This window comes from Scomber japonicus, chromosome 21 (genome assembly GCF_027409825.1).
Source record: "Scomber japonicus isolate fScoJap1 chromosome 21, fScoJap1.pri, whole genome shotgun sequence".
Lineage (NCBI taxonomy): Eukaryota > Metazoa > Chordata > Actinopteri > Scombriformes > Scombridae > Scomber > Scomber japonicus.
The window spans coordinates 1,194,322-1,206,790 of NC_070598.1; the positions used below are offsets into that span (position 1 = coordinate 1,194,322).

Consider the following 12,469-nt stretch of genomic DNA (forward strand, 5'->3'; position numbering starts at 1 on the left):
TATAACATCAACACGGTAACCATGGTAACATAAAGAAGTGTTTGGTTCCAGCAGCCGAGCCAACTTGTTTCTTTCAAGTATCTCTCAACACACACACACACACACACACACACACACACACACACACACACACACACACATATTTATACTTCCAAAAATAATACAAAAGAGTCTTCTTCGTTCTTCCTCGTACATTTTGAAAAAAGTAAACAGTTGGGAAACAAACAAAAACAAAGTAAAATACAATAAAATCATAATACGTGAAACAAGTTGCATAGTTTTGAGATTTTTTTTGTATTTTTTTGTTTTGTTTTTGTAGTTTTTTCAAGCACCTCGTCACTCCAAGGTCTGACGGGTCGAGTGGTGCTTGAACGTCTCAGCCACATAAATAAGCCTCGCTCCCTCCGTTTGTAACAAAAATATATTAGATATTCTTTTTTTTCTATCTTTTTTCTTTTCTTTTATTCTGAAAGTGCCATCAAGACTCTCTCTGAGTTCAGCTGGACGAGGACGGAGCGTCGCGGGGAGGAGAAGAACGAAACGCTGCGAAGAAACGCGATGAGGATCATAAAAGTCACCTGTTCATCTTCCTCTCCTCCAACTCCTCCCATCTCCTCCCGTCAACTCCTCCCATCTCCTCCCGTCAACTCCTCCCATCTCCTCCCGTCAACTCCTCCCATCTCCTCCCATCTCCTCCCGTCAACTCCTCCCATCTCCTCCCGTCAACTCCTCCCAACTCCTCCCATCTCCTCCCTCCAACCCCTCCCGTCTGCCGTCAGACGTCCTGTCTAGTCCAGTTCAGTCCGGACCGATCCGGTTCAGGTTGTGTTTACGAGCAGCCGCACTCCTCCACGATCATGTTCTGGATGTCCTTCTTGATGATCTTCTGCTCCTCGTTGTAGTAGAGCATGGACATGGCTCGTAGCCGGGTGGGCACGCAGCACGACCGCAGGTTCTGGAAGGGACTGTAGCCCCTCATGCGGTAGTGGCTGATGACGGTGGAGTGGAAGGACAACGTGGACCCGGCGATGCTCGCCACGTGGGAGGGGCACTCTCCCTCGCAGTAGTTGGCATGGTAACCGGGCGGCGCGATTATCCAGTCGTTCCAGCCGATGTCTTTGAAGTTGACGTAGAACTGCCGCTTGCAGCAGACGCGGACTTTCCCGTCGCACTCCAGCCCGCGCTTCCTGCGCCGCCGCGAGTCGTTGCCGTCGCCCTGCCGCACCACCGCCATGAGGAAGGGCCGGTGGGATTGCTCCCTCTGGTTGGCGCGCTGCGACGTCTCCGAGCCGCCGGACACGAGGACGAGCGTGGCGCCAGCGTCAGCGCAGAGCGGGCAGGACACCCGCAGGCTCAGCGTCGTCTCCGCGCTCTGCAGCAGCTTCTGCACCGCCGCCGACACCGGGAAGGTGTGCCAGCCGCTGCGACGGGTGTCCACCGTCTTCTCTGCCAGGAGGATGTCGTCCTGCGGCGGGGACGCGTGTCCGTTGGGAAGCCGGCCCTGCTGGAAGAGCTGGATGGCGACTTTGGCTCGGCTGCGGTTCGTCTTCGCCAAACGAAGGAAGAGCCAGACGTTGGCCTGCTCCACCAGAGACAGATCGCCTCCTTCTTTAGACAGCACGAAGTTCACCAGGCCCGGAGAATCACCTGCACACACACACAGACAGGCGGGGTTAGGATCATATGATACAGGTAACCATGGCAACAGCAATGATTCTACAGGCTGCAAAACACATCAGACTTTTCTTTTACTGCGTGCAGCCGAGGACTGTGAACGCATCACCAGACGCCAACACAAACGACCTGATGTGTGTGTGTGTGTGTGTGTGTGTGTGTGTGTGTGTGCGTGTGTGAGAGAGAAATAAGTTTACTCTGTCACACACACACACACACACACACACACACACACGCATGATGTGGTTGTGTGTTAGCCACATCAGAGCTATAGAGTCACACACACACACACGGCACACACTTATCATTATGTTACCATCTCTAACAAGACCTCACACACACACACATACACACACACACACACACACACACAGATTGGACTCTTCCTGCTGACTCAGCAGTGGTGGTCAGAGGTTTTGGAGTCAGTTAATGGTTCCCACCAGGAGCCGTGTTGTCTGTTGTCGTTACAGCTGCTCAGTGTGTCTGAATTTACTGCAGCAGCTCGTCTGAAAAAACATTAAATCTGTCTTTTATTTAGTCAAATATAAAGACGTACGCTGTTTTATTTTGGAAGGTGAGACGTTTCCTGTTCTGTTTTCTTCACCCTGAACGCGGCTCTAATGCTAAAGGTTAGTTTGAGGTTTCATTTCTGAGTAGTTTTTAATTAATCTATTAGTCATTTAGACAATAAAATAATAAGTTTGAAACGGCGACAAGAGCAGAACTTCCTTCCACACACACATACACACACGCACACACACACACACACACACACACACACACACACGTCCAGACCTGCATTTTACACTTCCTAGAAAACCTCCGGGCCTTTTTCTAGAAAACCTAATCACCACTTTGAAGACCCAATTACACATCCAGCGCCGTTACATAAGATCTCCGCGTCACCTTTTCCTCTCGCTGTCGCTCGTCTCTCGCTCGTAGGCGTTCAGCAACACACACACACACACACACACACACACACACACGCACCAAATTATCAACACACACACACACACATCAAATTATCAAAGTCACGATTTGAGGAGTTTATGAATGTCAGCAGCAGCAGCGATGCTCTGCTGAACGGTGTGAATGGGCGGCCGTGTGTGTGTGTGTGTGTGTGTGTGTGTGTGTGTGTGTGTGTGTGTGTGTGTGTGGAGGCGGTCGGCACTTTAGCGAGTCCATTAACGCCGTTTAACTGACAATTCGGAGGCGATTATCTCACTTACATCATCATCACTTCAGAGACGCTCATTCATTCATTATTTCTTAGAAAATAGAGTTTCTGAGAAGAAGAAGAAGAAGAAGATAAATCTACTGATAATCTGCATGTTTCTTCTTCTTCTCACTGATTTCATCTACTACCAAACATTATGATATATTTTAATCCTCTGTTATGACACACACACTAAACCTGGATTCATCCGCCGCTGGAAATAGTCCACAACAAACGCTCGATTTCCTTCTAAACTACATTTATCAGCTGATTTTAATCTGTTTTATACGTTAAACTTTTATATTTATGAGCTGCTGACTGTAGAGCTGAAGTAACGAGTTCATTAGTCAAATAAAAGAAGATTAATCAGCAATAATTTGGATAAATGATGATCAGATTCTGTGTTGGAAGATTCTCATGTGTGAATATTTGCCAGTGTTCCCGTTTCCTGTGACATTGAACGCATCATCTGTGTAAAATGTTCACTTTACTGCTGCTGCTCACTTACACATAATTAATAACTCATCAGATTATGATGATGTCTTCTGCAGATGTGATCAGAAAAATAATAAAAAAGATGAAATGCATTTAACACAGACTTGCAGGATAAAACTAGAGCTGCAACTAATGATTGATTTTTAATAAACTCAGTTCATCGTTCTGTCTATAAAACTTCAGATAATCAGTTTATTATCACGTATGATGAAGAAAAGCAGCAAATTAAACACGTTGAAGCTCATTTAACAGATGAATCCTTTAACCCTTTATAGGACACTCATTGAAAGGAAGGGAGGGAGGAAGGAAGGATGGAAGGAAGGAAGGGAGGGAAGGAAGGGAGGGAAGGAAGGAAAGGAAGGTAGGGGGGAGGAAAGAAAGAGAGAAGGAGGGAGGGAGGAAGGGAAGAAAGAAGGAAGGAAGGAAGAAGAAAAGGGGGATGGAGGAAGGAAAGAAGGAAGGGAGGAGAGAAGGAGGGAGGGAGGAAGAACAGATGGAAGTAAGGACGGAGGAAATAAGGAACGAGGGAGGGAGAAAGGAAAAGAGGAAGGGAAGAAAGAAGGCAGGAAGGAAGAAGAAAGGGGGATGGAGGAAGGAAAGAAGGAAGGGAGGAGAGAAGGAGGGAGGGAGGAAGAACAGATGGAAGGAAGGAAAGGAAGGAAGGATGGAGGAAATAAGGAACGAGGGAGGGAGAAAGGAAAAGAGGAAGGGAAGAAAGAAGGCAGGGAGGAAAGGAAGGAAGGAAGGAAGGAAGGAAGGAAGGATATTTTGGGATATTTACAGAAGTTACCAAATATAATAATTTGCCCAGTAAAGGGTTAAAAGCTGTTGGTCCCTGTTTAGTTTTTAACCTGACTGAAGTAAATAAAAGTGTTAAAGTGTAAATCTGCGTCTGGCTCAAAGCTCCTGATGAAGCTGCAGCAGCTCAGCAAGCGTCTGCTCAGCGAGCGTCTGAGCGTCCCGGCGGAGGAAATCCTAATAACACGTTAGCAGCGGTGAAGTCACATGGAGAGCCGCTTATTATGTGTGTAATGACAGACGAGCTGCGGACGGACGTCTGTTACATCCGTGTGATTTACTGTCGCGTGTCCACGTCTGCAGAAACGCTGCAGAGACGCTGCTGCTGATTCTGTTTGTCTGAAAAGATGAAAAGATGAAAGGATGAAAAGATGAAAAGATGTCGGAGGAGAATAAATGATTAACCTTCCTGTCGTCCTCCCGGGTCAAATTGACCCCGTCTCTCTTTTGACTGTTCCTTCTTTCTTCCCTTCTGTCTTTCCTTCTTCCCTATTTCTTGATTTTTCCTTCCTTCTTCCCCTCCACCCTTCTTTCTTTGCTCCCTCCTCCTTCCTTCCTTCCTCCTTTCCTTCCTTCTCTCCTAAATTCCTTCCTCTTTTCGTCCTTACTCCCTTCCTTCCTTCCTCCTTTCCTCCCTCCCTCCTTACTCCTTTCCTTCCTTCTGTCCTTCCTTACTTCTGTCCTAAATTCTTTCCTCTTTTCATCCTTACTCCTTTCCTTCCTCCCTCCCTCGTTACTCCTTTCCTTCCTTCCTTCTTTCCTCCCTCCCTTGTTACTCCTTTCCTTCCTTCCTCCTGTCCTTCCTTGACCTGAGGACAACAGGAGGGTTAATAAGTTTCCACTTCTGTGCTGGATGGTTTTAGACTTTTAGAGTTCAGCAGCTTTTTACAAACCACAGACGTCCGACGGTCTTTGAATGCAACAGTAACTTCAACTTAATAAATTCGACTAAACGGCGACTTTGATGAATTATTTATAATATGTGGCCAAAAGTATGTGGACAGGCAGACATTACACTCACATGTGATGTCATTAATCTGTAAAAACAGGCTCCACTCTGCTGCTGGATCCTGACTGCAGGGATTTACTCCCATTATTACTGAGGTCTGATTCAGCTGCCAGACAAACACAAACTGTCCAAACAACATGATTTTAATATAATGTTTCAGATGTAATTGTGTGCTGCAGCGTCCAGACTAAAAAAAGTAAAAGTTTGGAGTCTGTGCGAGTGAAGCGAACCCGCCAGCTGGAAGAAAGGAAATCAATCTGAGCGCTAATGGTGATGTGAAGTTTAGCCGACGCGTTGTTAATGTGTGAAAACATGTAAAGGCTGGACGGAGCAGGTGAGACGGACGAAGCTCCAGCAGCTCGTTTGAAAAGACGGAGACGTTTGAGTTTCCTGGAGTCTGTCCGAACTCTGCGAGTCTTCTGCTCACAGCTCATCGCTCTCCCGCTCTAATCCCCCCTCCATTTACAGAAGACTGATCTGATGTCTCAACAACTCATAAAACCTGATTTCTGGCCCTCGTCTGCTGGCACACACACACACACACACACACACACACACACACACAGACACACACACACACACACACACACACACACAGTTTGTCATCATGTCTGTGTTTGGACAGCACAGCGGTGAGGGAGGAACGGAGACAAACACAAGCTCTCATGTTACTTTACACTCAAGTTTAAAATGAATGAAACAGTGAAGTGAGTCTGTAACAGAGAAACTAGCTGTACATGATTCCTTTTAAGAGATATCTAATTTAAGCCATAAAATAAACTATTTATAGCATCCTAAATCTAGTGGAGACCATCAACTGGAAAGTTAACGTTATTAAAACCATGTTTAAACAATCACACACCCAGTTTAAAGCACCAAATGTCCAGTGTAGACCATCACACACCCAGTTCATACTACTAAAAGTTCAGTTTAGACCATTAAAAACAGTTCAAACTATGAAACTCCCAGTCTAGACAATCAGAAACCAGCTAACACCATCAAATGTAAAGTTAAAGTTCTTGAAACCAGTTCAGACAATCAGAACCAGTTTGGACCATTAAAACCAGAGTTTGGACCACTGAAACCAGAGTTTGGACCATTGAAACCAGACTTTGGACCATTGAAACCAGAGTTTGAACCATTAAAACCAGACTTTGGACCATTGAAACCAGAGTTTGAACCATTAAAACCAGAGTTTGAACCATTAAAACCAGAGTTTGGACCATTAAAACCAGAGTTTGGACCATTGAAACCAGAGTTTGAACCATTAAAACCAGAGTTTGGACCATTGAAACCAGAGTTTGGACCATTGAAACCAGAGTTTGAACCATTAAAACCAGTTTGGACCACTGAAACCAGAGTTTGGACCATTGAAACCAGAGTTTGGACCATTGAAACCAGAGTTTGGACCATTAAAACCATCTCCTTAGAGCCTCTCAGCTCTTTGAAGATCATCATCTTCAGCCTCCAAACATCATCTTCATCATCTTCATCATCTTCGTCTTCACGGTCAGCAGCCTCCAAACATCATCTTCATCATCTTCGTCTTCAGCCTCCAAACATTCGGCAGTATTATGACTCTGATTTGATTTATCAGACGAAGCTAAACAACACATCCTGCCAACATGTGACACTAACACTGCTCGGTATGTTGTTAAAAGGTTTCGCTCTTTGTTTATGATAAATCTTATTAAATCCTCTGTAATCCCCCCCCTTCACACACACACACACACACACACACACACAGCGCAGAGGGAGAGTCATCTGTTGAAGGAACGTTTGAGAGATTAAAGTTTCGTGTTATCAGACACCTGGAAGCTCGGAGCAGCGATCTTCCTCCACAGCTGAAACCACAGATGATTTTCCCCTCAAAGCTCTCAAAGGGTCAAAGGTCAAACTTCATCAGATCGATCTAAAGATTTCAATATCAAATGACACCAAAACAAACCTTTTTTTCTTGGTACCAGACTTCTAACAGAAAATAATGAACAGAAACAAGAAGAAAAGTACCGAGTGAAACAATCTGCTGCTGAGACAAACAAGAACCAGCAAAGAGACAGTTTACACTTCAGAGTCTCACTTTAGACCTTCAAAAGCCTCCGTACACCATCAGAGACCCAGTTTATACCACTTATCCAAGTTTAAGCCATCAGTGTCTCACTTTAGACCTTCAAAAGCCTCATTGGATTCATAGTTTATGCTCACAGAACCAAGGTTGGATCATCAGAAACCCAGTTTAGACCGTCAAAATAGTCAGTTTAGACCTTCAGAAGCCTCCGTATACTATCAAACTCTTACTTTATGCTCACAAAACCAAAGCTAGACCATCAGGAACCCAGTTTACACCATCAAAAACCCAGTTTACACCATCAGGAACCCAGTTTACACCATCAAAAACCCAGTTTACACCATCAGAACCCAGTTTACACCACCAAAAGCCCAGTTTACACCATCAGAACCCAGTTTACACCATCAGATACCCAGTTTACACCACCAAAAGCCCAGTTTACACCACCAAAAACCCAGTTTACACCATCAAAAACCCAGTTTACACCATCAGAACCCAGTTTACACCATCAAAAACCCAGTTTACACCATCAGAACCCAGTTTATACCATCAAATTCTCACTTTAGACCTTCAAAAGCCTCATCATATTCTTAGTTTATACTCACAGAACCAAGGTTGGATCATCAGAAACCCAGTTTAGACCATCTAAATAGTCAGTGTAGATCTTCAGAAGCCTCTGTATGCCATCAGATCCTCAGGTTACACATTAAAACCAAGATAAGACCCAGTTTATACCTTTAACGTCTCAGTTTACACCACCAATCCAAGTTTATGCCTTCAGATTCTCACTTCAGTCCTTCAAAACACTTTCTCATGCTCCCAAACCCAACGCTGCACCATCAAAGACCCATTTTATTTATTTAACTTCCCAGTTTAAACCATCAATCCCAATTTATGCCATGAAAATTGTCAATGTAGACCTTTTAAAAAGCCACTTGTGTGCTATCAAAACCCAGTTAAGACCTTCAACTTCCCAGTTTACTTCATCAGAAACCCAGTTTAGAAAACCAAAATAGTCCATTTAGACCTTCAAAAGCCTCCAAACACTCAAACACTCAAACTCTGAAACCTGAAAACCCCAGTTTAGACCATCAATCTCAGTTTATGGCATGAAAGATGAAAGATGTTCAATTTAGACCTTCAGAAACTCTCAGCATGCTATCAAATCCTGAGTTTATGTTTAAAAAACCAAACATAGACCATCAAATGCCCAGTTTACCCCATCAAACGCCCAGTTTACACCATCAAACACCCAGTTTACACCATCAAACGCCCAGTTTACACCATCAAACACCCAGTTTACACCATCAAACGCCCAGTTTACACCATCAGAGACCCAGTTTACACCATCAGAGACCCAGTTTACACCATCAGAGACCCAGTTTACACCATCAGAGACCCAGTTTACACCATCAAACGCCCAGTTTACACCATCAGAGACCCAGTTTACACCATCAAACGCCCAGTTTACACCATCAAACGCCCAGTTTACACCATCAAACGTCCAGTTTACACCATCAGAGACCCAGTTTACACCATCAAACACCCAGTTTACACCATCAAACGCCCAGTTTACACCATCAGAATAGTCAGCTTAGACCTTCAAAAGCCTCTGAACACTATCAAAGTCTCAGTCCAACCAAAGCTGGACCAGCAGAGACCAGATCCTGCTCCTCTGTGATTCTCAGGTTTCACATTAACCCTCCTGTTGTCCTCGAGTCAAGGAAGGAAGGAAGGAAAGGAGGGAGGAAGGGAGGAAAGGAAAGGAAAGGAGGAAGGAAGGAAAGGAGGGAGGAAGAGAGGGAGGAAGAAGGAAGGAAAGAAGGAAGAAGGAAGGAAAGGAGGGACGAAGGAAGGTATGAAAGAAGGACAAAGGAAAGAAAGAGAGAAGGAGGGAGGAAAGAAGGAAGGGAGGAAGGAATAATGAAGGAAAGGAGGAAAGGAGGGAGGGAGGAAGGAAGGAAGGGAGGAAAGGAGGGAGGAAGGAGGCAATAAAAGAAGGAGGGAAGAAAGGGGAATGGATGAAGTACAGACGGAAGGAAGGAAGGGAGGAAAGAAGAATAAGACGGGGTCAATTTGACCCGGGAGGACGACACGAGGGTTAAAACCACCATGACTTCTTCTTCATGGGGAAACTCTAGTTCACAGGATTAAGACGAGCACCTGAACGCATCACCTCATGCTTTAGACCTCGGTGGGCGTCGTCACATTTAGGGTGGGGGGGGGGCTGAACTGAGACTCTGCTATCAGTGAATGAACACACCCTTCATCCTCTGTGTGCTGTGTTTACTGACACACACACACACACACACACACACACACACACACACACACACACACACACACACACACACACACACACACACACACACACACACACACAGTCACCCATCTGTACAAACACACACACTGTCCTCCCTTTGTCCTCCGTAATCCCTCCTTCAATAGACGAGTGTGTCCAGCTGTTTTTATGTCACTTACAGACTTTTTTTTTTTTTTTAACTTTTATTTATTTTCACTTTTTTTTTTTTTTTTTTTTCTTTTCTGCGTCTCCGTCCATCGGTGCGACCGTTCACACAAAGAAACATCAGCTTCTGTTGGGATTCACAGTTTGCACAGCTGCTGCCGGCCGCTCCGCTCTCGTTCCCACACTGACTACATGAAATACAAAGAGTCAGGATGGACGGACGGATGGGGGGGGGGGGGGGTGAGGAAGGAGACGAGGTGAGGGAAGGAGAGGAGGTAAGGAAGGAGACGAAGTGAGGAAAGAGACGAGGTGAGGAAGGAGACGAGGTGACAGATCAGACTGTTTGAACCCTCCTGTTGTCCTCAGGTCAAGGAAGGAAAGGAGCAAGGAGGGAGGATGGGAAGGAAGGAAAGGAGTAAGGAAGGGAGGGAGCAAGGAAAGGAGTAAGGAGAGAAGGGAAGGAAGTAAAGGAGAAAGGAGGGAGGGAGGAAGAAAGGAGTGAGGAGAGAAGGGAGGTTGGAAGGAAGAAAGGAGTGAGGAGAGAAGGGAGGTAGGAAAATAGAAAGGAGAGAAGGCAGGGAGGAAGTAAGGAAGGAAGGGAATAAGAAAGGGAAGGAGGCAGGAAGGAAAGAAAGAATGGAAGAAAGTGAGAAAAGAAGTATGGAAAGAGGGGAAGAAGGAAGGAAAAATTAAAGAAAGAGGGAGGAAGGAACAATCAAAAAAGTCGGGTCAATTTCCTTCCTTCCTTCCTTTCCTTCCTTTCCTTCCTCCTTTCCTTCCCTTCCTTCCTTTCCTTTCCTTTCTTGCCTTCCCTCCTTTCCTTCCTTTCCTTCCTTCCTTCCTTTCCTTCCCTCCCATCAGTGTCAGAAGGCTCTCAGTGCTCCCTTCCTCCTGTCTGTGTTGGTTTACATTAGGGGGGATCAGTGGGCGAGGTCTCTGGCTCCTGACACTGTTTATGAGTTTAAAGACACTTGAAATGTAATGTGGGGGGGGGGGGGGGGGGGGGGGGATTTAGGGGGGGTTTGGGGGGGTTTAAGGGGATTTGAGGGGGGGTAGAGGGAGGGGGGGGGGTCCTGGGTTTTTAACATTTCTCTCAACATGATGAAGTTGAGTCGTATCTTTAGTGTTGTAACTTTGAAGCTGCTTAAAGGAGACATTTATTACAAGTTATTACGTCCTCTTCTTCCTTCCTTCCTTCCTCCTTCCTTCCTTCCTTTCCTTCCTCCCTGCCTTCTTTCTTCCCTTCCTCTTTTCCTTTCTCCCCTCCCTCGTTCCTTATTTCCTCCGTCCGTCCTTCTTCCTTTCCTTCCTCCCTGCCTTCTTTCTTCCCTTCCATCTGTCTTTCCTCCCTCCCTCCTTCTCTCCTCCCTTCCTTCTTTCCTTCCTCTGTCCTTCCTTCCTTCCTTTCCTTACTTCCATCTGTTCTTCCTCCCTTCCTTCTTTCCTTCCTCCATCCTTCCTTCCTTCCTTTCCTTACTTCCATCTGTTCTTCCTCCCTCCCACCTTCTCTCTCCCTTCCTTCTTTCCTTCCTCCGTCCTTCCTTCCTTCCTTTCCTTACTTCCATCTGTTCTTCCTCCCTCCCTCCTTCTCTCCTCCCTTCTTCTTTCCTTCCTCTGTCCTTCCTTCCTTCCTTTCCTTACTTCCATCTGTTCTTCCTCCCTTCCTTCTTTCCTTCCTCCATCCTTCCTTCCTTCCTTTCCTTACTTCCATCTGTTCTTCCTCCCTCCCACCTTCTCTCCTCCCTTCCTTCTTCCTTCCTCCGTCCTTCCTTCCTTCCTTTCCTTACTTCCATCTGTTTCTTCCTCCCTCCCTCCTTCTCTCCTCCCTTCCTTTTTCCTTCCTTCCTTTCTTACTTCCATCTGTCCTTCCTCCCTCCCACCTTCTCTCCTCCCTCCCTTCTTTCCTTCCTCCGTCCTTCCTTCCTTCCTTTCCTTACTTCCATCTGTTCTTCCTCCTCCCTCCTTCTGTCCTCCCTTCCTTCTTTCTTCCCTTCCTCCCTCCTCCTCTCTCTTTATTTCCTCCCCCCTACCTTCCTTCCTTCCATCCATCCTTCCTTCCATCCATCCTTCTTTCCATCCTTCCTCCTTCCTTCATCCCTTGTAATGCTCCTTTTTTCTCCTCTTCATTTAAAGGTGTGAACCCTCAGTACGGACTGTCAGGCTCGGCAGAAATCTGCTCCAGACGCCGCCGGTCGACGCCCTGCTCGGCCTTATTATTGGCTCCACATGTGAGTGTTAGTAAATACACACACACACACACACACACACACACACACACACTGAGCTGAAACTGAATCTGTGTAACGCTGTCGGAACGGCCGGTAAACAAATGTGGCGAGAGGCTCGGCGTCTGAATGCCAAACTCACTTATAGTCAAAACACACACACACACACACACACACACACACACACACACACACACAGAAACACACACACACAGAAATACACACACACAGGCATACACACACACAGGAACACACACAGGAACACACACACACACAGGAATACACACACACACAGGAATACACACACACACAGGAATACACACACACACACACATACACACAGATGCACACACACACACAGATGCACACACACACACACACAGGCACAGGAATACACACACAGAAATATACGCACACACAGAGACACATACACACACGCACACCAAATACACACAGACACACACACATACAGACACACACACACACACACACACACAACAAAAAAAAATCCCGCCTT

General features: G+C 46.0%; 1 protein-coding gene across 1 annotated transcript; it reads right to left on the reverse strand.

The window, feature by feature from the left end:
• Window positions 1–829: 829 nt before the first annotated feature.
• On the reverse strand, window positions 830–1,780 carry inhbaa (inhibin subunit beta Aa). The gene is made up of 2 exons (XM_053342773.1): window positions 1,753–1,780; window positions 830–1,647 (listed from the first exon to the last, which is right to left on the reverse strand). Exons 1-2 carry the CDS (start codon window positions 1,778–1,780, stop codon window positions 830–832), a joined length of 846 nt encoding a protein of 281 aa, XP_053198748.1.
• Between the last annotated feature and the right edge of the window lie 10,689 nt (window positions 1,781–12,469).

Bases quoted from the DNA above. Each gene is read 5' to 3' on its own strand.
- inhbaa (XM_053342773.1), bottom strand. From the start codon at position 1,780: ATGCGTTCACAGTCCTCGGCTGCACGCA. The intron at 1,648-1,752 runs GTAAAAGAAAAG...GTGTGTGTGCAG, and splicing joins ACAGTCCTCGGCTGCACGCA to GTGATTCTCCGGGCCTGGTG.